Source organism: Rhinopithecus roxellana, chromosome 14 (assembly GCF_007565055.1).
Source record: "Rhinopithecus roxellana isolate Shanxi Qingling chromosome 14, ASM756505v1, whole genome shotgun sequence".
In the NCBI taxonomy this organism is placed as follows: Eukaryota; Metazoa; Chordata; class Mammalia; order Primates; family Cercopithecidae; genus Rhinopithecus; species Rhinopithecus roxellana.
In genome coordinates, this window is record NC_044562.1 from 118266948 (window position 1) to 118294851 (window position 27904).

General features: G+C 40.4%; 1 protein-coding gene across 8 annotated transcripts in view; it reads right to left on the bottom strand.

Moving 5' to 3' along the window:
- The window catches only part of CACNB4 (calcium voltage-gated channel auxiliary subunit beta 4), a 270003-nt gene that overhangs the window by 44555 nt on the left and 197544 nt on the right, over nucleotides 1-27904 (bottom strand). For all 8 annotated transcript variants that reach the window (XM_010372906.2, XM_010372902.2, XM_010372903.2 and 5 more), the window contains 2 exons: nucleotides 5295-5414; nucleotides 2813-2935 (listed from right to left, as the gene is read on the bottom strand). In XM_010372906.2, coding sequence (XP_010371208.1) covers nucleotides 2813-2935; nucleotides 5295-5414 — 243 coding nt within the window. The remainder of the gene's footprint in view (nucleotides 1-2812; nucleotides 2936-5294; nucleotides 5415-27904) is intronic.

A 27904-nucleotide genomic window follows, 5' to 3' on the forward strand; every position in this document is an offset into this window, starting at 1 on the left:
ACTGTTTTCATCAGTGTTGGGCAAGATAATTCTCTCCTACTTTGACCCAAAACATATATATTTATAAACATATATATTTTTTTCAAAATGTAACAATGATATGTAGTTTGTTTTGCTGAGCTCATAGAAAAGTGAAATATATATGTGTGTGTGTGTATATATACATGATTCTGATACATTATGAAGGAGGAATGGAAGGTTTCATTGAATTATCACAGCATGAAGTTCTGGGTAAACTTTAAGTTATTCCAAGCAACAGCTTCACACTCATGAGAAATGTGGTCTGGTAAGAATTTGGCCTTTGTTAGGCACACAGCTTCTCCATGCATACTATATGAGTGGCATATAGTATAAGATTGCATTGAAATAAATGTAAATTGAGGGCTGGGCATGGTGGCACATTCCTGTAATCCCAGCACTTTCGGAGGCTGAGGTAGAAGGATCAGTAGAGGCTAGGAGTTTGGGGTCAGCCAGGGCAACATAGCAAGACCCCATCTACACACACACACACACACACACACACACACACACAATTAGCTGGGTGTAGTAGTGTGCCTGTAGTCCTAGTGTACTACACAATTAGCTAGTGTAGTGTACTACACTATTAGCTAGCTATGCAATTAGCTAATGTAGTGTACTACACTATTAGCTAGCTACACAATTAGCTAGTGTAGTGTACTACACAATTAGCTAGTGTAGTAGTGTACTACTAATTACCTAGTGTACTACACAATTAGCTAGTGTAGTGCACTATACTACACTACACAATTAGCTGGGTGTAGTAGTGCACCTGTAGTCCTAGCTACTTGGGAGGCTGAGGCTGAGATGGGAGGATCACTTGAGCCCAGGAGTTCAAGACTGCAGTGAGCTGTGATTGCATCATTGCACTCCAGCCTGGAAAACAGAGCGAGACCTTGTCTCCAAAAAAAATTAAAAAAGAAAAGAAAAGAAATGTGAATTGACGTGATATAAAACCTTGAACAATCTAGGTCTTAGGTGTTTCTCCCATTTTCCCGTCTTTTATTTTAGTATAACAGGCCTAAAATAATAGGTCTGTTTATTTTGGAATTAATAAAGGGCAAAGGGACCCTTTTAGAACTTAGGTGCATAGGTCTGGAATTTAAATTTTACTGTGTTGAGGACAAAGCAGACCATGAGTCATAGTTTCCTAGGGCTTAAGTTATTTCCTGAAATGAAGTTAGCCCACTGGAACACTCATTTGTTAAATGGCACCCAAGTGACTTTAAAGGGCTTGCTGAAATGGTTAATGCAACTTCCCAAAATGTTTTAACTTAGTTCTAGGAAACAGCTAAAGCACAGTGAGAATCTGAATCAGGGTGAATGAAAGTTTTTTGAGAGAAAAGTTTCTAGAGAGAAAGTCACTATGTAAATTCAAGAGCTTAATTTGATCATTATTTGACTTATATGACAAGCATAGTTGTAGCTTTTTTCTGCATTTAAGCTTTTATTTGTTACTGAGAAAGTACTTAACATGGTGCATAATAGATGGCCTTCTAAGTGATGGATGAGAGGAAAGGCTGTAACTTGATTATAGAAATGTGTTCATTTGTGTTGATGTTCTGGAAGCTTGTGCCAGCTCTCTACAAAGGTCACCTCGGTGTTGTTCCAACCCTTCTCTATTTGGATTTCCCTAAAATGATTAGCACTTTCTCTTTCAAAGATATTTTCTTATCTGATAATTTCAAGACATAAAAACAGGCAGTTCTGGTCCACATAGGATTATCAGCTCAATACCACACATCAAACTGCCAGACTGAAGAGAAAATCACTGATCAACAAGCACATAGCTCAAACAGCAGCCAGGACAAATTGAGACATTGATAAAATGCAGGAAATCAATAAAATACAAGGTTGGAATGTCGGTGTGACTGAGTGTGCATATGACATGTAACAACGTCTCTTACCTTTTCAAGGGCTGCTTCTCCTTGGACACAGTGGGTGTTAGCAATTAATGAATATGGTTTGGGCATTTTTTATGGGAATGGTGAGACATAATCAACTTAACCATTCAGATGCCAGGGCACATGTTTCAGGTCAAGAGTTCTTGTCTTCTAGACAAATGTAGACATCCTCACCCCATGTACCATCAAGAAAGTAGAGGCCATGGTTGAAGTTGATGGGTCCTCAGTTTCTTATTACCAAGGCCCTGAAGTGTCTGTGCCTGCACTCATCTTTTCCCTGATTGTCACAATGAATTAGCATTCTTCTTTCTATCAAAGGTCTGTCCTTCCACTAGGGGTCTTGAATCCACCCTTCTTGGCTACTCAAACACTTTACCCTTTTGCCTTTCTGTTTCCCAGAGTCCTCTGCCCTTTTCTTAGCTCTAAATCTTTCTTTGAATGATTATACACTCTAGTGTTGGTTCCATGGTCAAGGTGCACAGGACTATAGTCTACATGTCTATAATTAAAACATCCCCTGTAAATAGTCCCTTCTGGGTAGGTGCCATGCCACCAAACTTACATTTTCCTAAGCTGGATCCATACATTTATGGCTCTGCAGTCACAGAAGCGGATTTAAGGTGCCCAGAGGACCACAGAGGTCTGTCGGAAATCCATGCTATAAATTTAGGGTTGACTGTGATTTAACTTTGTAAGTGTGTGATAATGCAAGCAATGATCTCAGACTTCTTAATCTTGATGAAAATGACTAGATTTGGAAGGCCCAGCAAATTAAATGAGGTACCGCATTGGCAGCTCCTCGGGTCTCCTCTCTGGCTAGTCTGGCTCAGAGCTGATTTCTGGCTTCAGCTTTTTGGCAGGTGAAGGGATACAGTATGTTCTACATTTACCTCTTTAATGTGTAGAAAGTCTTTAGCATCAAAGGAGATAGCTGTGCTTGGAACAGGCACATCCTCGTCCAAGGCGCCGCAGTAGCTCACATTTGTCTTCACAGCAAATGCTACAGGTTTGGACTAGGGACAGAACCATGGAATAAGGAATGAGGAAGGGCGGAGAGAGGAGCATTTTAAATATTGAAACTCTGATCGTACCAGGTAGTAAGAGAAATAACTTTCCAAAGAGGGATCTCAAATGAGTTTTACATTCTCAGGCAATATCAAGAAACCTGCAGAGACGACTCTGAAAATGATTCGGTCCTATCAGCCCAATCATTTTTCCTCTCCTGCAATACTTTCCAATATTCCAAATTTTAAAATGTGCTCTAAAGTATTAAGAGGGATAGACAAAGGCGGGAGAAAAGGACAGTCTCTTCTCTAATCTTAAAATTGGTGCTTATTTTAAATGATAACCAATACCTTCTTACCTTGGAATACAGGAAACGTGTGCTAGGTCTTTTTAAAAAGAAAAAAAAAGTGGGAAGAGGATAAAATAGTATTTTTGAAATAGTCCAGATTTGAAAACCTGTGGAATTCTATATAACAGACTATCTGGTCCTGCCAGGGAAAAGAAGGGTTAGTCAGCATCAAAGCTGATGGGCAGGGCTCTTCACAGATCATCTTCTCTCTAGCTAACACAGCTGATTTTGAAACTCTTTTTACACAAATGCCTCTCAGCAAAGTGCTCTCAGGCTGGCACAGCCCTGTGGGGACAAGTAAACCACCAGCCTAACAAACGGTGCTGCCACCCACATTTGGGTGACCACAATGACCACAAAACAGATTCTGAAAGAAAATTTTATAACAAAAATTAGCCACAGTGAGACACAAGATTCCTGATATTCTGAGCTGCTTTGTTACCAGCTTATGTATTCATGCTGAGAATCTGACTGGGGAACAGCAATTGAGGCTAGAACCTCACTGATGTCCCCTCACATATACTGCAAGAAAAGCCCCTTCCACCAACAGCACAGACATCACAGGTGTTGAGGCAAATGAAGACACCTAATTTGACTGCATTGTTCTCCTCCCACCTCTTTTTTTTCTTTCTTTTTTTTTTTTTTTTTTGAGACAGAGTCTCGTCCTGTCACCCAGGCTGAAGTGCAATGCGTGATCTTTGCACTTCTCAGCTCACTGCAACCTCCGCCTCCTGGGTTCAAGTGATTCTCTTGCCTCAGCCTCCTGAGTAGCTGGGATTACAGGCACGTGCCACCATGCCCGGCTAATTTTTTTGTATATTTAGTAGAGGCGGGGTTTCACCATGTTGGTCAGGCTGGTCTATAACTCCTGACCTTGTGATCTGACTGCCTCGGCCTCCCAAAGTGCTGGGATTACAGGCATAAGCCACTGCACCTGGCCCCTCTTTTTTCTTTTCTTTCTTTTTTTTTTTTTTTTTTTTGGTAGGGTTTTGCTCTGTTGCCCAGGTTGGAGTGCAGTGGTATGATCTCAGCTCACTGAAGCCTTTATTTCCTGGGCCTACGTGATCCTCCCACCTTAGCCTCCCAAGTAGCTAGAATTACAGGTGTGAGCCACCACACACAGCCTGTCACCTCTAAAGATTTTACAATAAAAATAGAAAAGGGAAGGAATTCACTTTATTTGGGCTTCTGTTTTTTCTTCTTCTAAAAATCAGAAAGACTAAATCAATATACCTTAGGAGTCTGTCATGGAGGGCAAAGAGGACAGACTGGCCACGACCTTGTCTTGTATTTTGCTATTGTGCATAACATGTCATTGGACAAAAGGGGTCTGTGCTTCAAAAAATCAGAAAACAAACAAAACAAAGTTGGAAGCACACAGAATGGGAGATCCCTAGTGACTCTTCTGGTTCTAACTTTCAACTGTGCAGTTGTTTCCTTGCTGCTTCCTGTGGATGCAGCGATTTCTATGGAGGCCTCTCCTTGTGCAATATCTGAAGGTCTATTTTGGCAATGGCCTTTATTGCTCATCTTTGCTGCACTTCTCAGAGTTGTTCAAAGTCCTGAACTTCACACTGAACTTGAGGTGGGACACTGAAAGTGAGAGAGAAGAGCAGAGAAACAAACAGGGTGATCCACAGAGCAACAGCACACGTGTGGCCTGTAATAAAGGCTGAGGTAATGGACAAGGAGGGGCCAGGAATAGACAGGGCGAGCTGGTACCTGGTGGGCTCTCTGCCAACACTGGGCATAGGAGGCTTGATATTGCTAAGTTGGAAGATAACCAATAATTCACCACCAAACCAAATACAAAAAGGTGAAGGTTCTGAGGAAATGCCCCTTTGGAGATGTTACTAACCTCAACTAGAGGTGAAGGGATCAGAGAGCTTCCCAATCTGGAGGCTTGTTAGAATAATCACGAAATGATTATTCCAGAAATGTGTGAGGTAGGGGAAGAGCAGCTGGTAGCCACTGAGCAGCGACCCACTTGTGAGCTAAAGAGAGGGAAAGAGAGTCACCTTTGCTCTCTCAAGCTGGATAGCTGCTTGCTGTTCTCTCTCCTGTCGAATTGCTTCCCGGTCCTCTTCCAAAGAGACATCGGAGTCAGACGGCCTGCTTGTGTAGGAATCCGCTGAACCCTGGCAAAGAAAACAGAATAGTTTGAGATGATGTGTAGCTTCTTAAATTGTCACATCCATAACAGTATCCTGGGGCGAGTTCTTTTCATTTGCCTAAAATTTGATGCACACACTCCATGCCTTATTGCAGATATAAATTTAGATGACAGAATATAGTTAAGCGTCTGAGTTATTCGGAAAGTAGCAATGTTGTGAAGAAAAATATTTTGACTAGATTAAGTGCTAGGAAGTAAACTGCAATAAAAATTATGTGATACTCAGCACCAATTCTTCTTGTTTTGTGCTATATTAAGCCCATATCACTTGTGAAACGTTAGTTTTCATCCATCTTCTCTTTTACATATACATCTAAAGGAAAAAGAGACTCAGCTTATTACAAAAGATAAATCCTACCTGTATTGGGGCTATGGGTCATCTATTTGTCTAAGATTTCAATATAGTAAAGCATCATCCTACATTAGTAAAATGATTTTCCAGTTTCAGTGTCAACACTATTGAACTCTTTCACTACTAAAACTTCAGTCATTGTCCTGCAGCAGCCCAGACGTGGTCAACAAGAACACTGAGCAGAAAAACAACCTTGAGGATGAAAACAGGGATGTTCTCAGTTGAAGCCCACACTAGAAGAGCTATTTAAATAGCACTGAAGGCTGGGCGCGGTGGCTCACACCTGTAATCCCAGCACTTTGGGAGGCCAAAGCGGGCGGATCACAAGGTCAGGAGCTCGAAACCAGCCTGGCTAACATAGTGAAACCCCGTCTCTACTAAAAATACAAAAATTAGCCGGGCGTGGTGGCGGGCGCCTGTAATCCCAGATACTTGGGAGGCTGAGGCAGGAGAATCACTTGAACCCAGGAGGCAGAGGCTGCAGTGAGCCGAGCCGGCGCCATTGCACTCCAGCCTGGGTGACAGAGCAAGACTCCACCTCAAAAAAAAAAAAAAAAAAGCACTGAAATCCAGTTTGACTGATGTGGCCAAAAGTTAAAAAAGTCAACCACCCCCTCCATGCCTCCCCCCACAAAAAACCCTGGAGGTTTGTCTTATGGCTGCTACAGGAACATCATCCTTACAGTTTCCTTAAGCTGGCATTAGAAGTTGATATTTGCATAGATGGTAACATTTACACAGCAGAGGTATTGGGAGGACTGGTGTATTTGATATGTTTCATAAATCATGCACAGGTTTTGAAAAACTTAGACCTATCCATATAGCTGAGAATTTGCTGTCCACTGGGGGGAAAAAGAGCTTTAAGAAATAGTTGACTGCTGAATCTGGCCCTTTGAATGTTTTTCTACATGTAGAAATGTTTATTTGTGAATTTGCTGGCTTTAAGGGCAACTTTGTCTCTCAGCAGAGGCCATCATTCTAGCGAGGGTAGCATAGATTTTCCTAGTAGCCTAGAACAAGAATTCCTGGCTAGCGGTTTCATCAGAGTGCCCAGTCAAGCCCTGGTTCCAAATTTTGCCTCTGCAACATACTGCAGAAAACATTATAGAAGTTACGGGACCACTCTGAGACAGTCTCCTTGTCTATTAAAGAGGGACACTGCCTACTTACCGAGTTCTTGCTATCACACCAGCATGGGCTAGATACTTTGGACACTCTTTCTCACTGAATCCTCACAGCAGTGGGAAGGCTGAGATTCAAACTCAGGTAGTTCAGCCTTAGAGCCAGCAGATTCACATCCCACAATGAGCTGCATTTGACATTAAAATACCTACTCCAGGACCTGGCACATAATAGGCACACAATAAATCAACTTTTTCGTCCTCGTTTCCTAGTGCTGACATTTTCACATTGATAAAAACAAAAAGCATTAATTTCTCAATGATTATATATACACAATAACCCATCTTGAAATGTAGCCATTTTTCTTACTGTATTTACTGCATAGAAAATGTACTATAAACCTGATAATCACAATGTATCCAAATCCATGTACTTTATGTAGTGCTTCTGAAAGTGCCGTTTATAGAGGAAATGTATTTGTTAACTGAATTATAATCAAATTCCTCTGTGCAAATCTACTAGGGGAAAATTTTGGACCTACAAAACGAATCGGTGCAGGGTGACTGTTTCATAGACATATTCATTGCCTAAAAAGAGAGCTATCTTGAAGTCCTTTAAAGCAGAGATTTCTCTCAGAGCACATCTTTTGTCTGAATTTAGGTACACCTGCATAAAATCCAGAAGAAGAGGGAAAAAAAAAACAATATTTCAATTTTTATTTATTTATTTATTTATTTATTCATTTATTTATTTTTTGTAGCAATGGGGCCTTGTCATGTTGCCCAGGCTGGTCTCAAACTCCTAGGCTCAGGTGATCCTCCTGCCTTGGCCTCCCAAAGTGCTGGGATTATAGGCGTGAACCACTGTGCCTGACCCAGTGCTTCTAAAATATCTAAGAAAACAGTTTGGAGTTAGTCCTAGGCAATGCTTTGCTGGAAATGTGATATGTGATGGACCATTCTAAGGGAGCTGGACTGGCTGCTGTGAAGACATTGGGAGTATCAAGTGAGACTATGGTACACAAGTCAGGAAGAAGGCACTTGCCTAGTTTTGAAAACATGTTCTGGGGATGGTTAGTGCCTACAGTTCACAAAAAAAGCAAGCTGCCTGCTGGGGTAGTGAGTCAAGCAGCTGAATACACACTCCACTACTGCCACTAGAAGACAGCTGATTTCCTGAAACTACCTTAACAACTTTTCAAATCCTGGCACTTAATTATCTCTGAGTACACAAGAAGTGACTCAGGGACTCCTACAAATGAACTTTATGTTGAAATGTGAACGACATTGTAAGCGTCTCAAATCTAATAAACTCTACTATGGGCCAAATATGTAGAAGCAGAAGTTTCTGTTTACTCTCTGTTTCTAAGGATATTGGTAGAGGGAAAAATAAAGCACTGTGATACCCATTTTCATAATTAGTGTTATATCATCACAACATTTACTTTTTTTTTTTTTTTTCAATGTCATCTACATTGCTTTGTATATGAAAAAGCAAAAGTCCAACATTCAAGAGTCAAAATTTGGCCCACAGACATGTTCTGCTGGCTTGGTACTGGCTTGCTTTCTTGCTTTTATTTATTTTTGGTTTGGTTTGGTTTATTTTGTTTCAACTAGTTGAAAGGGAGTATGAACATATCCCAGAAAAAAAGGAAGGAAAAGATAAAGGAAAGGATCTGTGTTGTTTACAAAGGCACAGAGGGAAGAGCAAGTGAGCTAGAGAGGCCAGAAGGAAACTGCCTGGCCCGACCCCTGGAAGTATCCAGGAAGGGCAGGTGGCCACGCGAGGCTTAGTAAGACCAGGACAGGTTGGAGAAGCATCACCCAGATATCTGGTTAAATAGTTAATGATCGAAAAGACAGAGAGATGGCAAGAAGGAAAGAACGTTAGATGCTAAGAGAACACAACTGAAGACACAAATGTTACTAGGCCTGGCCAAAGCTGGAAAGACCTGATGGAAGCCCCATCAGCTTATAATTTTCTAGCATTCTGTTTCACAAAACAGGTAGGAGCAAGCTACCCAATTTATCAAGTGATCTAAAACTGGGCTGTTAACCCACGTGCAAGAAACATGACAGCGACTAGTCCTTCAAAAGCTCTTATGCAGACACCTCTGCAAGTCATAACATGTAGTGATAAAGTCATATTGCAGTGAGCCAAGATCACGCCACTGCACGCCAGCCTGGGTGACAGAGTCAGACCCTGTCTCAAAAAAAAAAAAAAAAAAAAAAAAAAAAAGAAACATATTTTGGTCTAGTCTTTTTCCCTTTAGGGAATCTTCTCAAGTACAAAACGCAAAATGCAGATAGTAACACTGGAAAATCAGCTAGCTGTGGTCTTCTGAGAGAAGGAAGATGATCTTAAGTGAAACAATGCAAGGGAGAGGGTGCATGATATCAACAGGACAGCAGCCATGGCTGCTGGAGCCAGACAGTATTGGGTTTGATGCTGTCACCAGTTCTAGTTGGCTGTGAATCTTAAGCAAGTTATTTAACCTTCTGAGTCCTAATTTCCCCTGTTAGAAAATGTAGATAATAATGCATACCTTGTAGAGTTTCCTGGTGTTTGGTTTCAGATGAAACATCATTTCTTTTTCAACATTATGGGGGAAATTTGGAAAATACCAGCAATTGAACTTTGACCCACTAATTAAAGGTTTGGCAGCTTTTTCACATTAAATTTTTGGCTGCCCTAGAGTTTTAGGATTTATATCTTGTTCTTTGTTTAAAAACAGCTTTATTGAGGTATAACTTACATATACATAAAATTCACACATTTTTAGTGTACAATTCAATGATTTTTAATAAATTTACAGAAGACAATTTATATCACAATCTAATAGAACATTTGTAACCCCTCAAAAGAAACCTTGTGCCTATTTGCAGCTATTCTCCATACCCAGCTCAGAACGAGCCATCTACTTACTTATCTTGTCTTTTTAAAACGGAAATAGACTTTCTCTTTTTATGAGTAATTTTAGTATTTAGGCAAATCATTAAATTACAGCAAGGAGAAGCAAGGGTCTACAAAGGTTTGATTTTAAAACGCAACCAGGCCGGGCATGGTAGCTCATGCCTGAAATCCCAGCACTTTGGGAGGCTGAGGCAGGAGAATTGCTTGAGCCCAGGAGTTTGAGACCAGCCTAGGTAACATAGTAAGGCCCCATATCTACAAAAAATAAATTTAAAACAAAATTAGTCAGGCATAGTAGTGTGCACCTATAGTCCCATTACTTGGGAGAGTAGGTGGGAGGATTACTTGAGCCTGCGAGGTCGAGACTCCAGTGAGCCATGATCATGCCAAAGCACTCTGCCTGAAAGACAAAACAAGACTCTTTCTCAAATTAATCAATAAATAAAATAAAATGCAATCATACTGGAACAGAATCTTGCCACTGTTGGAAGTGCTGGGCTTCCTAGCCCAACAATCCCAGTCTCTCACAACCTAGCTTAGCTCTCCATTCACTGAACGCTGACCATCAGTCAGATACTAGAGTGGCCACTACACAAGAGAGAACTGCTCATTTTTCTGGGGATTCTTGCCTCATCTGCAAAATGAGAATGAAGTCCTTCTTTGGGATTGATTTGGGAATCAGTAAGATAACACATGTACAACATAGTGCATAAGAGTAATGCTGATGCTACTAAACCAGTGCTGTCCAACGGAACTTTTACTGCAATGATGGACATGGATGCTGTCTACTATGGCAGCCACAAGCCACATGTGGTTATTGAGCCCTTGAAATGTGACTAGAGAGACTAACACGCTGAATTTTTTATTTAATTTTTAGAATTTTAAAGTGTTATTGCCTTTTAATTAAATTTAAATTCTACCTGTAGCTAGTGGCTACCATATTGGGCTGTGTGGTAGTAGACATTCAAAATGTCAGTTTCCCTTCTGGATCAGATAAAGGAATGCTAATCTTGGTGTAAATCTGGCATTTTAAGAGTTGCACTGGGCCAGGTGTGGTGGCTCATGCTTGTAATCCCAGCACTTTGGGAGGCCAAGCCAGGTGGATCACCTGAGGTCAGGAGTTCGAGACCAGCCTGGCCAACGTTGTAAAACCCTGTCTCTACAAAAATATAAAAATTAGCTGGGTGTGGTGGTACACGCCTATAATCCCAGCTATCTGGGAGGCTGAGATAGGAGAATTGTTTGAATGTGGGAGAAGGAGGTTGCAGTGAGCCGAGATCATGCCACTGCACTCCAGCCTGGGCAACAGAGCAAGACTCTGTCTCAAAATAAATAAACAAATAAATAAATGAGATGCATTAAGTAGACCAAGCGATCATGGAACGTTCAGAGAAATATATCACTCCCAATGAGTTTGTGCCTGTTTTTCTCTGCTAAGTTTGTAATGACTTGACAATGCATTTCTCCACATTGCAGAAGGAACACAGCCCATTCTTGGTGACTTTCCCAGATTTCCCTGGGTAGATGAGTGAATATAACTCACCTACAAGGTTGCCATTAGGCTATCTTTATCTTGACAGGCCGGCCCCTCCCTTTCTTGCAAATAGCTTTCTTTTCCTTCACCCCCTTTATCAAACATGTCCAGAGCTCTTTGCTAGGGCACCCAGCCTAGCAGGGTCCAGGCTGTGTCTCCAAGTACGTAGGCCCTACAGTGCCTGGCATGGCAGGACCTCGAGTCTGTACAAAGAAAGACACAGTCACTCCCTTCAGAATCTCTCTCTTCTTTGTTCCATGATTTTAAGTTCTTCTCGGGTGGTTCATTGACCAAGGTTGTATTTACTCGGTGTGATGCTAATTGTTAGCAACTTCACCCTCATAACATGAGTTTTTTTGTTGTTTTTTTTTTTTTTTTTAATTACAGTCTTCAATGCCTAAATCCAGAGCACTGGATAAAGTATACATTCCCAGTACATTGGTGGAGTGAGAAACTCTTGAAATTATATCTCCGAGATGACAACTTTTCTTTAAGGTACCTTGTGTGGATTCTCATAAATAGGTTTTCAAAAATGTTGGTTGAAAAAAATAAGACGAGTTCTGCTTAACAATCACAGCAGCTCACTCTTATTGGATGGAAGACCTAAAGTTCAGCCCCAGCTATTAATCTGACTAAGGTTCCTTTTTAGGTTTCAAAGAGCCGTTAAGGGTAGCAAAGGAGCACATTCATAGAAGGCTGTTAAAAGGAAGCGGAAGAGAATGAATGTTTGCTCATCCCTCACTAACTTATAGATATTATTGTTTCATCAACCCTAAGAAGTAAGTTATGATTATCCACGCTGTACAGATGAGGCCTCTGAGGCTCAGACAGGCAACAGGAACATCCTCCCATTCCACACACTCTCATAGATCACTACTGGGGGACCAAGGGTGTGGTAGACTCATTTTTTAAAATTTGTCCTATAAAATCTGGTGCAAAAACTTACATTAAAACATCAAACATCTTAGTCGCCTTCAGTAGAACAAAACAACCTTCCTCAGTATTTTGTTCATATTAATTAAACACCAGAATCTCACTAATTTACAACGATAGATGTAAATTTAAAAATGCCAATCTGAGATCATGGGAAGTGAACGGCAGACTGCTTTTCAAATACATGTTCACTATTTCTGCATTCACATGGTATCTGTAGGCTACCAAGGTTTTGGTTTGTGAATTTCTTTGAGTTTCTACTCTAATCACAAAATTTTTCTTTAGCATTTTAGTTCTTGGTAGGTGATTCTAAGGTACTACTGAGAGTTTTATTTTTCTCTAAAATGATAATGCCTCGGATTATGTTCACACCACTTATTTACAGATTATTTCTTGTAATTAAATTATAATTATATATATACAGTATAGTTCAAACCAAAGCACAGGCTTTATCTGAATAATCTCATAAATGGAATACAAATTAATGGGTTCCATTACAATTGTTTTACAGAATTGATTTAACAGGAAGTATAAAATTTATAAAAGTTGGCCAATCTTACCCTCCCTGTTGTGCTGGCGAGTTTTGGCTGTAATTGCCCTGATTTCAGACAGGTTTCTTTTAATTGCTAGTCTGAGGAGACCCACGAATGGAGATAACAGCAGAAGAATTTTAATTAACTCCTCAAGCACAAGGAGAGAGGTGACAAAAAGGCCCAGATAGAGATGGAAAGGAGAGCTCTCATGAAGCTCTCATGAAGTTTTGACTAGGCAGGGTGGGTCTCTAGAGCAGCTGCTCAGTGTCCCATGATATTATTCTGTGACCTGCATATAGTAAAGCTTGGTTGCTGGAGGCCACCTTCTCCCAGTAGTACCAGCCATGGCCTAAATGGTCTAACATCAAACATTTTAGTCGCCTTCAGTAAAACAAAACAACCTTCCTCAGTATTTTGTTAATATTAATCAAACACCAGAATCTCACTAATTTACAACGATAGATGCAAATTTAAAAATGCCAATCTGAGATCATGGGAAGTGAACGGCAGACTGCTTTTCAAATACATGTTCACTATTTCTGCATTCACATATCTGTAGGCTACCAAGGTTTTGGTTTGTGAATTTCTTTGAGTTTCTACTCTAATCACAAAATTTTTCTTTAGCATTTTAGTTCTTGGTAGGTGATTCTAAGGTACCACTGAGAGTTTTCGTTTTCTCTAAAATGATAATGCCTCGGATTATGTTCACACCCCTTATTTACAGATTATTTCTTGTAATTAAATTATAATTATATATAAATATACAGTATAGTTCAAAGTACCAGCCATGGCCATTTAGGCACTTCTGAGAAAGGAGAAACTGAGATGTGAGCTACAAACAGATTTGCAAGTTAAACCAATGGTAATGGTGGTAGCAAGAGGGTAGATTCCTTTTATATTAGGTTGAATCATGAAATCGCAAACATTGCAGTTGTAATTTCATGTGGTTTAACATATACACTGGGGAAAGAACAAAAAACAAAGATTACTTGATATGGATGCTTTTGGGCAAAAACTGCTGTGATAATCAGCATGTAATATTTTACAGGTATGTAAGAGTGCTATATCAATAAGCACAATTAGCAATACATCAAAACCCTTCTGTGAGACTAAGGAGTAACAGAAGTTGAAAACACCCATGATCATTTTTGCATCCAACAAGAACTTTATTTTAACAGTAGGGACAGTGAGATTGTGGAGCTCACATTTCTTCTGGGAAAAGGAAAGTGATCACCTACTGGGAGAAGGTGGCCTCCAGCAACCAAGCTTTACTATATACAGGTCACAGAATAATATCATGGGACACTGAGCAGCGGCTCTAGAGACCCACCCTGCGTAGTCAAAACTTCATGAGAGCTTCTGATCAACCTACATGACACAGGTATATGACAGGGTGGCTCCCGCTGGCTGATCCTGGCACTTGCACTTGGCAGCATTAGCCCTGGCACAAGGTCTTCATTCCAGGGTGGCTGCTCAAACTGCACTAATCTAGTTCCAGCAGAGACGTTAAAAAGGAAATCACAGTATTTGTTCAGGAAATCCTGAATATGCTGCTGGTAGAAGCAGTGCTGCATGCTGATGAGGCGCTGATCATTGCTTGAAAACACGGACTTCTGTGACTTCTGGAAAAGTGACTGAGAGACGTTTTCTTCTCACGTGGCCCCCAGAGTGGTTTACAAAGCAGCACACCCAACACTATTTTTACATTGCGGTCTGTTTTCTTGAGAGTCAGATTAGAGATACGACAACAGTATATATGTTTCCCCTAAAAGTAGCTTCAGGCAATCACTTGTGTCTTTAAAAAAAAGAAAAGACTTCTTTCTGTCAGATAAAAAAGAATAATGTAGCTTGGTTTAGAAGACAGGAAGAAAGTAGGGAAAAGGACTTGAGTCTTGCCCATGTCATTTCTGTAGCCCCAGGAACCGTGTGATGAAAAAACATCTTTAAATAACTCTTCGGAAGGATTTTTTTTAAAAAGCTGGCTAAAGTTTCCCATTAAGGGAATGTGTATGCACGGCTAGCTGAACCCAGGTATGCCATCAAAAACAGAAGGGCTTCCCCAAGAGGTGGCTGAAGACATAATGGAAACCACAGTAAAGCCTCTACTTCATTTCAGGCAGGACTCATGTCTTATCAGTTTTGTGGTCCTCAGAGTTCTTAGCACAAAGCTTCATAGGAGCTCCAAACTATTTGCTGAATGAAAAAATCAATGAGATGGCTTCAGGGGGAAGGCGAGAACCTTAAATGGAGACCCCAATACTGCCCAGACTTCACCCAAAGGGCGTACATTCTTCCTGTCTCCAGGGGTTGCTGGAAATCATGCAGGAAAGACCAGTGAATAAAATCAATTTTAACTTGACAGAATGATACGCAAGTTGACTGGAAAAATTAAAATCCAGAAACTGTTTAGAAAAAAATGTTAAAAGAAGAATAAAAGATAATTAGCCTTTTTAATAGATATGAAAACATACAAAACTACAAAAGTTAAACATGTTTGGTACTGGTGCAGATCAATGAAATTACAAGGAGACCACAAACTGACTGCTCTGTATGGCAGACTAATGTATGATATAGGAAACTGTAAATCAATGGGAAAAGAATGCTCATCCAATTAATAGTGTTGGGAAACTGAGCTAGCCAACTGGAAAAAAAAAATAGATCCCTATTTCATATCTTTTTTTTTTTTTTTTTTTGAGATAGAGTCTTGTTCTGTTGCCCAGGCTGGAGTGCAGAGGTATAATCTTGGCTCACTGCAACATCTGCCTCCTAGGCTCAAGCAATTCTCGTGCCTCAGCTCCTTAGTAGCTGGGACTGTAGGCATGTGCCACCATGCCCAGCTAATTTTTGTATTTTTCATAAAGATGGCGTTTTGCCATGCTGATCAGGCTGGTCTCGAACTCCTGACCTCAAGCACTCTACCCAACTGAGCCTCCCAAAGTGCTGAGATTACAGGCATGAGCCATCACATTCAGTCTTATATGTTATATAAAAATAAATTGTAGATGAAGGTATTTAAAGGCAATATTATATATAAACACACACATACATATTAAAATATACATATATATGTATATAAACACATACCCACTACCACTAGCAGAAACTATGCTAAAGTTTTAAAATAGCATGCCAAAAAGTTCAGAAGCCATGAAAAGAAAAGATTGATAAATCTCACTACATAAAAATTTTAAACATTTGTCTGGGAAAAAAATATAATAGTCAAAATGAAAATGACAAAAAGAAAACATTGTCACATAAGTGACTTGGGTTTAATATCCTTCATATCCAAAGAGCTCTAACAAGTTAATAAGAAAAAGATGAACAACCTATCTCTTCACTCATTAATATGAGAAAGGAATAAAAATAGAAAAAAGGACAAGGCAAAAAAAGAAAACAAATGGCCAATGCCAATATCTTTGATGAATAAGACACAACAATCCTCAACAAGACCAAGCGTGGTGGTACATGCCTGTAATCCCAGCACTTAGAGAGGCTGAGGCAGGAGAATTACCTGAGCTTAGGAGTTCAAGGCTGTAATGAGCTATGATCATGCCACTGTACTCCAGCTTGGGCAACAGATCAAAACTCTGTCTCTAAAAAAGATAAAAAAAATTTAAAAATCTCCACAAAATACTAGCAAATGGAATTCAACATATCCAAAACATCACGTGGGATTTATCAAGTGGGATTTATCCCAGGGATGCAAGGATGATTCAACATATGCCAGTCAATAAATGTGACACATTGCATCAACAGACTGAAAGACAAAAACCATATGATCATCTCAACAGATGCAGAAAACTCATTTGACAAAAGTCAACACCCCTTCATGATAAAAATTCTCAACAAATTAGGGATAAAAGGAACATATATCAATGTAATAAAGTCCATGTATGACAAACCCACAGCTAACATCATGCTGAATCCTCTAAGAACCGGAACAAAGATGCCCACTTTTGCTACTGTTATTCAACATATACTGAAAGTTTTAGCCAGAGCAATCAGGTAAGAGAAAGAAATAAAAGGCATCCAGATGGAAATGAGAAGTCAAATTGTCCCTCTTTACAGATGACATGATCTTAAATATATAGAAACCTAAAGACTCCACCAAAAAACTCTTAGAACTGGTAAACAAATTCAGTAATGTTGCAGGATACAAAATAAACATACAAAAATCAGTATTGCTTTTATACACCAATAATAGACTAGCTGAAAAAGGAATAAAGAAAGCAATCCCATTTATAATAGTAGCAAGATAATAATAATAATAAAATATCTATGAATACATTTAACCAAGGGGGTGAAAGACCCTTACAACAAAAGCTACAAAACACTGATGAAAGAAATAGAAGAAAACACAAATGGAAAGACATCCCATGTTCATGGATCAAAAAAATTAATATTATTAAAATGACCATATTACCCAAAGCAATCTCCAGATTCAATGTAATCCCTATCAAAATACCAATAACATTCTTCAAAGAAATAGAAAACAAAAATCTAAAATTCATATGGAACCAGACCTCAAATAGCCACACACACATACACACACAAATCCTGAGCAAAATGAACAAAGCTGGAGGCATCACATAACCTGACTTCAAAATATACTACAAAGCTATAGTACCTAAAACAACATGGTATTGGTATAAAAAGAGATACATGTTATCCACAGAAGACGTGTTTTTAAAAAGTATGGCTCATTTGTAAAATAGAAGAGCATGTAGCCAGGCACCATGGCACATGCCTGTAGTCTCTGCTACTCTGGAGTCTGAGAAAAGAGAATTTCTTGAGCCCAGGAGTATGACACAGACCTCCAACTAATAAAATGTGAAATTGTTAAGTCAGAAGATCACACTGTAAAATAATCTAGTATATTATTTGAAATTATGTTAAATTTACTGAGAATCTATTATGCATCAATATACCTAAATATATTAGAGGAAGGAAACAGACTTACAGTTCACTTTAAACCCTGCCATATAGTTTCAATTTTTACCTTCAGAATTTTTAAAAACAAAAACATTGGCCAGGCGCAGTGGCTCACGCCTGTAATCTCAGCACTTTGGGAGGCCAAGGTGGGTGGATTACAAGGTCAGGAGATCAAGACCATACTGGTTAACACAGTGAAACCCCATCTCTACTAAAAATATAAAAAATTAGCTGGGCATGGGCCGGGCGTGGTGGCTCACACCTGTAATCCCAGCCCTTTGGGAGGCCAAGGCGGTGGATCACAAGGTCAGGAGACCAAGACCATCCTGGCAAACATAGTGAAACCCCGTCTCTACTAAAATTACAAAAAATTAGCCAGGAATGGTGGCAGGCACCTGCAGTCCCAGCAACTTGGAAGACTGAGACAGGAGAATGGCATGAACCCGGGAGGTGGAGCTTGCAGTGAGCCAAGATCGTGCCACTGCACTGCAGCCTGGGTGATAGAGCGAGACTCTGTCTCAAAAAAAAAAAAAAAAAAAAAATTAGCCGAGCATGGTGGTGGGTGCCTGCATTCTCAGCTACTTGGGAGGCTGAGGCAGGAGAATGGCATGAACCCGGGAGGCGGAGGTTGCAGTGAGCCAAGATTGCGCCACTGCACTCAAGCCTGGGCGACAGAGCGAGACAATCTCAAAAAATATATATATATATGTCTCTATATACCTATATACATCTGTACATAAATATGTAAAAATATGCATATTTTTACAGAGTTATACAGCTTAAGATTGCCTGCATTAACCCTAAATTAATTATTTTGATAGGTGACATAAAATATTCACTATCAAAAACAATAACCACTATTATTTATTGAGCACTTAGTATGTCCCATGATTAGTGTTAAGTACCTTTATTAATGGTGTACCTTTTTTTTTTTTTTTTGAGATGGAGTTTCGCTCTTGTCATCCAGGCTGGAGTGCAAATGGTGCAATCTCAGCTCACATGCAACATCCGCCTCCTGGGTTCAAGCAATTCTTCTGCCTCAGCCTCCCCAGTAGCTGGAATTACAGGCGCATGCCATGATATCCAGCTAAGTTTTTGGATTTTTTGTAGAGATGGGATTTTACCATATTGGCTGGGCTGGTCTCGAACTCCTGACTTCAGGTGATCTGCCTGCCTTGGCCTCCCAAAATGCTGGGATTTCAGGGGTGAGACACCACACCCAGCCAACTGTGTTCTTTCAAAAAGAGTATTTCCTGTGAGAGGCCCAGGAGCCCCAACAGAGGCTATATTAGTATGAGTTTTTCTCTTTGGTCACCGGTCTCCTGAATTTGTGAAGCCTGTAGTGTTCTAGGGGATATCATCTGTGCAGTAATTTAAGTTTAGGTACAAATGCTGTTTTTGAATTAGAAGATGATGAATGGCTGGGAGTTTCTGAAGGTATGGTGAGCCCCTTGTGCACATGCTGCCTCACCAGCAAACACCCAGGGCTCTAGGTAAGAGCTATACCTACCCCCAACTTCCTCCATAGAAGGAGCTTATTGTCACAAGACATGCGCCCTAGGCTGTGCTACTACTCTTTACAGCACTGCTTTCCTCCTTTGACTTTTGTGGTCTTGATGGTGACCACACGATACCCACCCCTCCCGCCAGCATGGACCAACCCCATTTGGAGTTTGGAGTGGTATAGGCCCATACTCTTTCCTGGGGTAATGCCCTTCCTCTCCAATCAGTTCAGAGGGTAGGAGATGAAAGCAAGGCTTGCTTTTTTGATTCCTATCTGCTAATTCCGTGTTCTGTGTGTTAGAGCTCATTATGGCAAAGGAAAAGAACTTATTCTTAAATTTAACCTTTGGAACTAGGAAATAGGGCTTTGATTGGAATAAAACAGCACTTTACTGATGTTATCTAATTTAGTCACAATAAAAATTTAAGAGGTAGACTTCATTATCTGCACTGAAGTAAACAAGGCTTAGAGACACTAAGTAAGATGTCCAAGGTCATGCAGCTGGTAAAGTGTGGCGAACCCTGGTCTGACTGGCTCTAAAGCCCTTGCTAATTAACTAATAATCATGTTCAGCAGAAGTGTTGGTAGGCACTGCTGGATGAGCAGATCACTGAGGCTGAAGGCACTAAAAACAGAATCTTTCTGTCTCTGCATTTAGATTGAACTAAAAATTACCGAGAATGCTAGGCTCTCTCTAGCACATTATCTTGATTTCTCTCCAAAGCTCTTTTGAGGTCTTACAAGAGAAGTCAGGCCACATGGCCCAGAAGTCACTGGGCCATCATCCACTGGAGAAGCTGAGACTTGCATTTCAGGCAAGAACATCTCTTGGATGATCTCTAAGATTCCTCTGAGGTCTGTTGTTAAAGATGTCAGCCTAGTGCCAGGAATTAGGTCTTTAAGTGCTTGGTGATAGAATTTGTCATTTGAATTGACATCAAAACACACACAATCAACTATTACTAAGGAAGTGACTACCAAACCTTGGATTTTCTCTTCCCTTCCTCCAGTAAATTAGCTCATCAGTAGATCCAAAGTGGTCAAAGAGGAAAGCCACATCTGTTCATCAATTTGTTGGAAACTTTTTTGGACCAAACAAACAGAAACAAAAGTAAAGAGATGATGAAACCTTGATTTAAATAAGTCTGACAGAGAAGCTATAAGTTAATTCATTCTGATCATCACCTTTATTCTTCATTAGGGAATATAAGGAGAGGAGGTGGTTACTCATATGAGAGTTGGCATACAATAAGCAGTTCTGAGTGGTGCCATGAAGCTTGACTACCTGGGCTGGAATTCTAGGACTGCTCCTTACTAGACATTTGCTTTCAAGCACAATACTTATTCTTTCTGGGCTCAGTTTCCTTTCTGAAGATGAGCATAATAACCTAACTCATGGAGCTGCAGTGAAGATTATGCACTCAGAACGTGCAAGCACTCAGCCAAGGAATCACTCAATGCAGGTTAGCGAGAACACTTCAGTATATGGAATTGTCCCGGCCCTTTGTTTCTCGGGTGAGGCCAATTTGCTGTTGTAATCCCTCTCTTAAAAAAGGGATAGAGATATAAAACTTAATTAATTAAAGTGAGTAGGAATTAAATGCTCTAGTAAGAACTTTGGGACAAGTAAAGGTATTGGCTAAAATGAAATATAGGAATCATGTTGGTTGTATTCCTCCATATTTCTCCTGCCTGCAAGAAGTGTGTTTACTCAGAGGCATCACCTTGCTTGGGAATAACAAGAAGACAGTCAGATCTGGTTTTCTTGGTCAGACAGCAGCATGAATAAGACTGCTGTCCTTTGCATATGAGGCTGACACTCCTGACCTGCTGTCTCCTCTGGGCTGCGTGGCTCTGAACTCACATCAGCTGGGACAGCTGTGGGTTGCCCCTCCTCTTTATGACCCAGTACCCACTTCAAGACGGCCAGGACTAGGGATGGTCACCCATCACAGAGCACTGTCACAATCTCTGCTAGCCTACCCACATCCCCAAATTCAAGACCGGCACTCTCAACAAAACAAGCCAACCCACCACAAACTTTTAGAATCCTCAACAGGTGTGAAAAGTCACCTCTCAGAGACAAAACACTCTCTTCCCTCTCAAAAGCTGAATATGAGCTCTCTGGCCAAAGGATGCCCTTCTGTTGTTTCAATGAGGAAAATAAGGCAGCTATTGCTTTTATTTAGCTATTTTCTAAAATTCTATTTTCTCATTATCTTTGCTTTTCTATGAAATGCATGCTTTAAAAGCAATAATTTCCATTTTAAAGCTAAAGTGGATGTATTAAAAATAGATTTTTTGTTATCATTCTCATGCTGCATCATTATAGATAAATTCACAAACCATATGCATACATTATCCAAATGACTGGATTTGAAATAAATCAACAAATGTTGGAGTAGCATAGACCTATACTGTCTACGGCTGGGAGTGATAATGTGCATAGAGTGAAATCCAAGTCCAGATGAAGGGAAGGGCCTGAGGACAGAGGTAAAGGGTTCAAAGCAAAACACAAGAGGCAGACAGGATGTCCATTCAGTGGGAAAATTTTTTCCTCCCAGACTCATCCTGAAAGCTCTTCTTCTCTCACCACTATTGATCAAACTCCTTCAATGCTGCACAGCAAAGCTCAGAGAGACCCACAGTGCAGAAGAGGACAGCCCTGAGGACGACAGGTAGCATTCTGCAGGTTGAAGTGGAGGAGAGAAGAGGCCCTTCTATCTAGCTGGTGTTCTATGCACCTATGCACTGGCTAGTGTGGAACAAGAGACACGAGTTCAAGAAATTCACACTCAGTACTTCAATGGAGAGTTTAGGGGAAAATGCAGACACAAAGACCAAGAACTCTCTGCTCTTGAATAAAATGATCTTAGATGAGGAAGAAACATTCCAGCAGAGGTGGCCTGAGAAATAAAACAGTACTGGATCAGTGAACAATCCACTACTGCAGAAGGAAGGTCCCTGGAATAAAAGGCACTCAGAGATACTTCCCTTATATAACTTCCCCAGGGCAAATATGCTACCAACTCCCAAAGACAAGGGACTATTAGTTAGTACTCAACATTCTTGCAGAATCTTTGCAGCTTGCTGTACACATTAAGTAGAGAAACTATGCTTAATCGTTCCATTTTAACTTCACAGTATAGCTTTAGTCATTTTTACCAAGTATTTTACTGTCTTTATTAAGTTCTAAATAAAAGAATCCCTTCAGGTGATCATATGTGAACCAGGTGAAATGTCACTAGGTACTAGGTACCCCAAGAGGACAGAGCAGGTAAGTGGACTTCCATATACCAACCATCCTCGGTGCCCTAACAACACTAGGTCATATCTGATTGTCTACTATCTAATACGCAATTCAAATTGACAAACATTTGTTGAATAATTAGTATGTATGAGGCCTGTACTAAGTATAGTGGCAGGCAAAAAAATACATAAGACATGGTCCTTGCCTAATAAGGGCTTATAACCTAATAGGGCTGACAGTTATGTAAATAACCACATTATAAAGGAGAGTACAAAAAGTACCATAAAAGTACCATAAACAAAAATACAAATCCAATCAGTGACTAGAAGAGAACAGATTAATTCTGTTTTGGGGGAAGAGAAGACCTCAGGGAGAAGGTGAGGGAGGCTTAAGCAGAATTGTCAGGAATGGCAGACAGCAAAGCTAAAGGACAAGAAAATAAAAGCAATGTCTGGAGAGTGATGAATTTGGACAACTCTGTAGTCAGTATGGGGGTAGGAGTTGCAGTGGATACTAAAGAAGTAAAAGGCATGTTTCTTGCCTTTAAAGAGCTTTCAAACAAGTTGGAGAAATAAGATCTGTGTTCATGAAACAAGGCAGTTCAGTGCTGAACTATGTCATTTTAAAAAAGAAACGAAGGTTACTGACTTTGGAACTGCAGAAAGGCAGAGGTCAGTGTGAGGTGATGAAGCCAAGAAAGGTTCATGGAGAAGTCAGTTTGGAACTGCGCCATCAGCATCATCATGATCTGCTGGGGGCAGAGAAATGTTGTAAAGGCATTTCAAGAAAAGGTGGGGGCAGCATGAACAAAGGCATGAAAGTGGTGCCTCGCCTTATGCGCTGGGGAATGAGAAGTTCAGACGTTCATGTTGAGGAGTAGCTGGAAATAAAATTGTAGAGTAGAATAAATGCAGATCACAGCAAATCAGGAAAACCAGGAGGAAGTGTTTGCAGCCATATGGTTGTGAGTAGATGGCTGATGCTGCACTAAAGTAAGTGAATGAGAGTTTCAGATTGAAAAGGATGTACGGGCAAGATCTGTCTGAAAGTGTGAAAACTGCAGTCAGAGAGACTGACTGGGAGACTGATAGGATAGTGACAGTGGGAAAAGAGAGCAAGAATTAAACCAGAAACCTATTCCAAAAAGGTCTAAAAATGATCAACAGGACATAGGGGATATACACAATTTATCTACTGCTTAACAGACACTAAGCACAGTATTAGACATTGGCTAAAGGGGAAAAAACATCTTTTACCCACTTTCAACTTGAAGACTTCAGTAATATTCATGATTTTCTTTTTTTTTTTTTTTTTTTTTGGCGACAGGGTCTTATTCTGTTGTCCAGGCTGGAATGCAGTGGTGCAATCACCACTGCATTGCAGCCTTGACCTCCTGGGTGCAAGCAATCCTCTCACCTCAGCCTCCCACGTAGATGGAACTACAGGTGTGTGCCACCACACCTGGCTAATTTTTGTAGAGATAGGGTTTTGCCATGTTGCCCAGGCTGGTCTCGAACTCCTCAGCTCAAGTGATCTGCCCACCTCAGCCTTGCAGTGTTGGAATTACAGGTGTGAGCCACCGTGCCTGGCCTTTTCACGATTTTTTTTTTGTAACCATGTTAAATTTATCAACAAACCATCAGCAGTTTGTCTGTCTTCTGATGTTCAGCTGAGACAAGACGAGACGGGCGGATCACGAGGTCAGGAGATCGAGACCATCCTGGCTAACACGGTGAAACCCCGTCTCTACTAAAAATACAAAAACTAGCCAGGCGAGGTGGCGGGCGCCTGTAGTCCCAGCTACTCGGGAGGCTGAGGCAGGAGAATGGCGTAAACCCGGGAGGCGGAGCTTGCAGTGAGCTGAGATCCGGCCACTGCACTCCAGCCCGGGCGACAGAGCGAGACTCCGCCTCAAAAAAAAAAAAAAGAAATACAAAACAAAAAACAAAACAAACAAAAAAACTTACTAGAAAAGATTATGAAGGATTTTTTTAAAATGTGCATTCTGTTTTGAAAATTGCTATTGAAATGTGGTCTGGTGCTTGTTCCAGAAGTTATTTATAACCAAAGAACATAAAAATTGACAATGTTGGACAAGCACAATGCCTCCCTGGGTAGAGGCTGAGGCTTATATTGAGAATAAGAATTTGAAAAACAAGCCTTTCCCATTTTAAGCAATCATTGTTTTATCAAAGAATTCCAGAGAACTTGGTTTTACTGCAAATTCTATTACTTCATTACAAAATCGGAATACAATGGAATCTATCAACTTGGCAGAACAAACTACCAGAAAAATAAGTCGTTTTGAATTATTGTCAAAGAAGAACAGTCCTTGTGAGAATAAAGCAGGTGCAGCTGAAGTTGGCAATGCTCTTCTTAGTGGGTAACACACCATCACCATTTTATTTATTTATTTATTTATTTATTTATTTATTTATTTTGAGACAGAATCTTGCTCTGTCACCCAAGCTAGAGTGCAATGGCACGATCATAGTTCATTGCAGCTTTGACCTCCCTGGCTCAAGTGATCCTCCCACCTAAACTTCTCAAGCTGGGACCACAGGCGCACGCCACCATGCATGACTAACTTACTATTTTTTATAGAGACAGAGTCCCCCTGTGTGACTGAGGCTGGTCTTGAACTCCTGGACTCAAGTCACCCTCCCCATTCAGCATCCTAAAGTATTGGGATTACAGGAATAAGCCAGTACACTCAGTCTTCACCCATCTTTTGATGAAATGCCTGCATGAGAACTCTGTAGCAAAATGCCTTGTACATGAAAGACACTGGAAGCACTTTATTAACCCACTGGCAAAGTCCCCTAGCGAAATGTTCCTCAAAACATGGAAGGCTGAGTCTACTTATACCTTAATGACTAAATGAAAAAGGGTTCTTCATAATTATTAGAATCTTTCATTATGGATAATGAAAACCAAATCATATCTGTCCTGAAATATCTTCTATGAACAACGAGGAGCCTATGATTAATTATATTTTGGTTTTTACATCAGCCACGGAAGATCAGAGCTTAGTTCTAGCTTTCTTCTTGGTATAAGATTTTCTAGCCCAGCGCTGCAGCTCACACCTGTAATCCCAGCACTTTGGGAGGCCGAGGCAGACGGATCACAAGGTCAGGAGGTCGAGACCAGCCTGGCCAACATGGTGAAATCCCGTCTCTACTAAAAATACAAAAATTAGCTGGGCACAGCGGCGCGTGCCTGTAGTCCCAGCAACTCGGGAGGCTGAGGCAGGAGAGTCGCTTGAACCCGGGAGGCCGAGGGTGCAGTGAGCCGAGATCGCGCCACTGCACTCCAGCCTGGGTGACATGAACAAAACACCATCACAAAAAAAAAAAAAAAGATTTTCTATCTTAATTTATATTTTCTCTGATTCTGATATTTTGCTGGTTACTAACTTTTTTGTGGCTTCATATATTCTTCTAAGCTGCCTGAAAAACTTATGGAATGAGGTGAGGGTAGAAATTAAAAAATAATCCACCTAGTTTTCATTGAATTGTATCCTATTGTGTGCAACGAATGAAAATTTCCTCCATTATACAGATGTCTATACAGAATTCTTTTGAACCCTGGGTTGTTACTATCAGGTTAAAATAATTGCTAATAGTTTCTGTTTTCAGACAGGAAGTTTTCAATCTCTCTCTTGAAGGATTGCTAGCCAATTTCTCCTAGCAATTTGGAAGTTTCCAGATAAGAAATGAAGTACTTTACTGTGCTATGTGTCAGCCTAGCTCTGCTCTTGAAGGCTGAGTTTGTGATTCATTTGGTATGTTTGTATATTTACTAAGATTAGGTATAAATATGTATTAATACTAAATCTACTCAAAATATTTGTTCTGACTACCTCTTATTTCATCAACATTAAGCTAGAACAAAAATAAGAAAACATTCATTTACTTTGAGGCCGGGCATGGTGGCTCAAGCCTGTAATCCCAGCACTTTGGGGGGCTGAGGCAGGTGGATAACTGGAGGGCTGGAGTTCCAGACCAGCCTGGCCAACACAGCAAAACCCCGTCTCTACTAAAAATACAAAAAAAAAAAAAAAAAAAAATTAGCTCGGTGTGGTGGTGTGCACCTGTAATCCCAGCTACACGGGAGGTTAAGGCAAGAGAATCACTTGAACTTGAGAGGTGGAGGCTGCAGTGAGACGAGATTGTGCCACAGCACTCCAGCCTGAGCAGCAGAGACAGGCTGTCTCAAAAACAAACAAAAAAACAAAAAAAAAAATTCATTTACATTGAAAAGAAGAATAAAATTGGGAATGACACTATTAAAATGACATTTTAAATTGTCCCTGTCAACCTCCAGGCCCATCTTTTATCTTTCTCCTCCAACATGCTCTGGCCAATAACATGCTTCTCACACTTTTCCAAACATATTTCATCCACACTCTGTGTCATATAGTAGGTACCCAGGTAAAATACTTGTTGTATAAGGTGGGTACATGCTCTGAAAGCTCCCTGCTCTTGCACAGAAGACAGACTCTTATTTAAAAGCCCCTTTCTCCTTGTCCATCTGGCAAATTCCATTTCATCCATCCATTGTGTTACAACTGTATGTGTGGCTATTTAACCTTTCTAACAATAACTCCTCAAGGGCAGGTAGCGTACCTTTTTCATCTTTGTGTCCCCATTGTGGGCTTGGCATACGGTAGGTGTAGAATAAGTATGTCTAGGAAAGAAGGGAGGGACGAAGGGCAAAAAAGAAGGAAGAAGGGACTCATATTTCTTTGCATTCATCCTAAAAAATGTATGGCATTTTCCTAGACACTCAGAGTTGTGTTCAATAGAGAAAAAAACGCTTGCCTCCAATTTTTCAAAACCACCGCTGCAAAAGCAGATTGAATTTTGTGTTTCACTGAATCCATCCATTCATGATTAATTGGGCAGTTAAGCACTTCTAGTTACATGTGCAGCTGGGAATTCCTCCAGCTGTCATTAATTTTACTAAAGATTCAAATCCTCACTATTTATCTGCTGAAATGGAGCCACTATTATTCCTTGGCCAATCAAAATCAAGTAAATAACTGTCCTGTTACTGAGTGACAATTGAGTAATTTACAAAAGCTACAAGTATGCTAACTCCAGTTGCCCTGTTGGTTACTATCATAATAAATGCCATGTTATTCAACCTCCTATTTTATTCCACTAACCAGGTGGAAAAAATCCAGATATACACCATAAATTAGTGAACCCTAACATACTCAACATAAAGACAGTAACAATTAGAGATATCTTTTTTTTTTTTTTTTTTTTTTTTGAGACAGAGTCTGACTGTTGCCCAGGCTGGAGTGCAGTGGTATGACCTCAACTCACTGCAGCCTCTACCTCCCGGGTTCAAGCAATCCTCCTGCCTCAGCCTCTC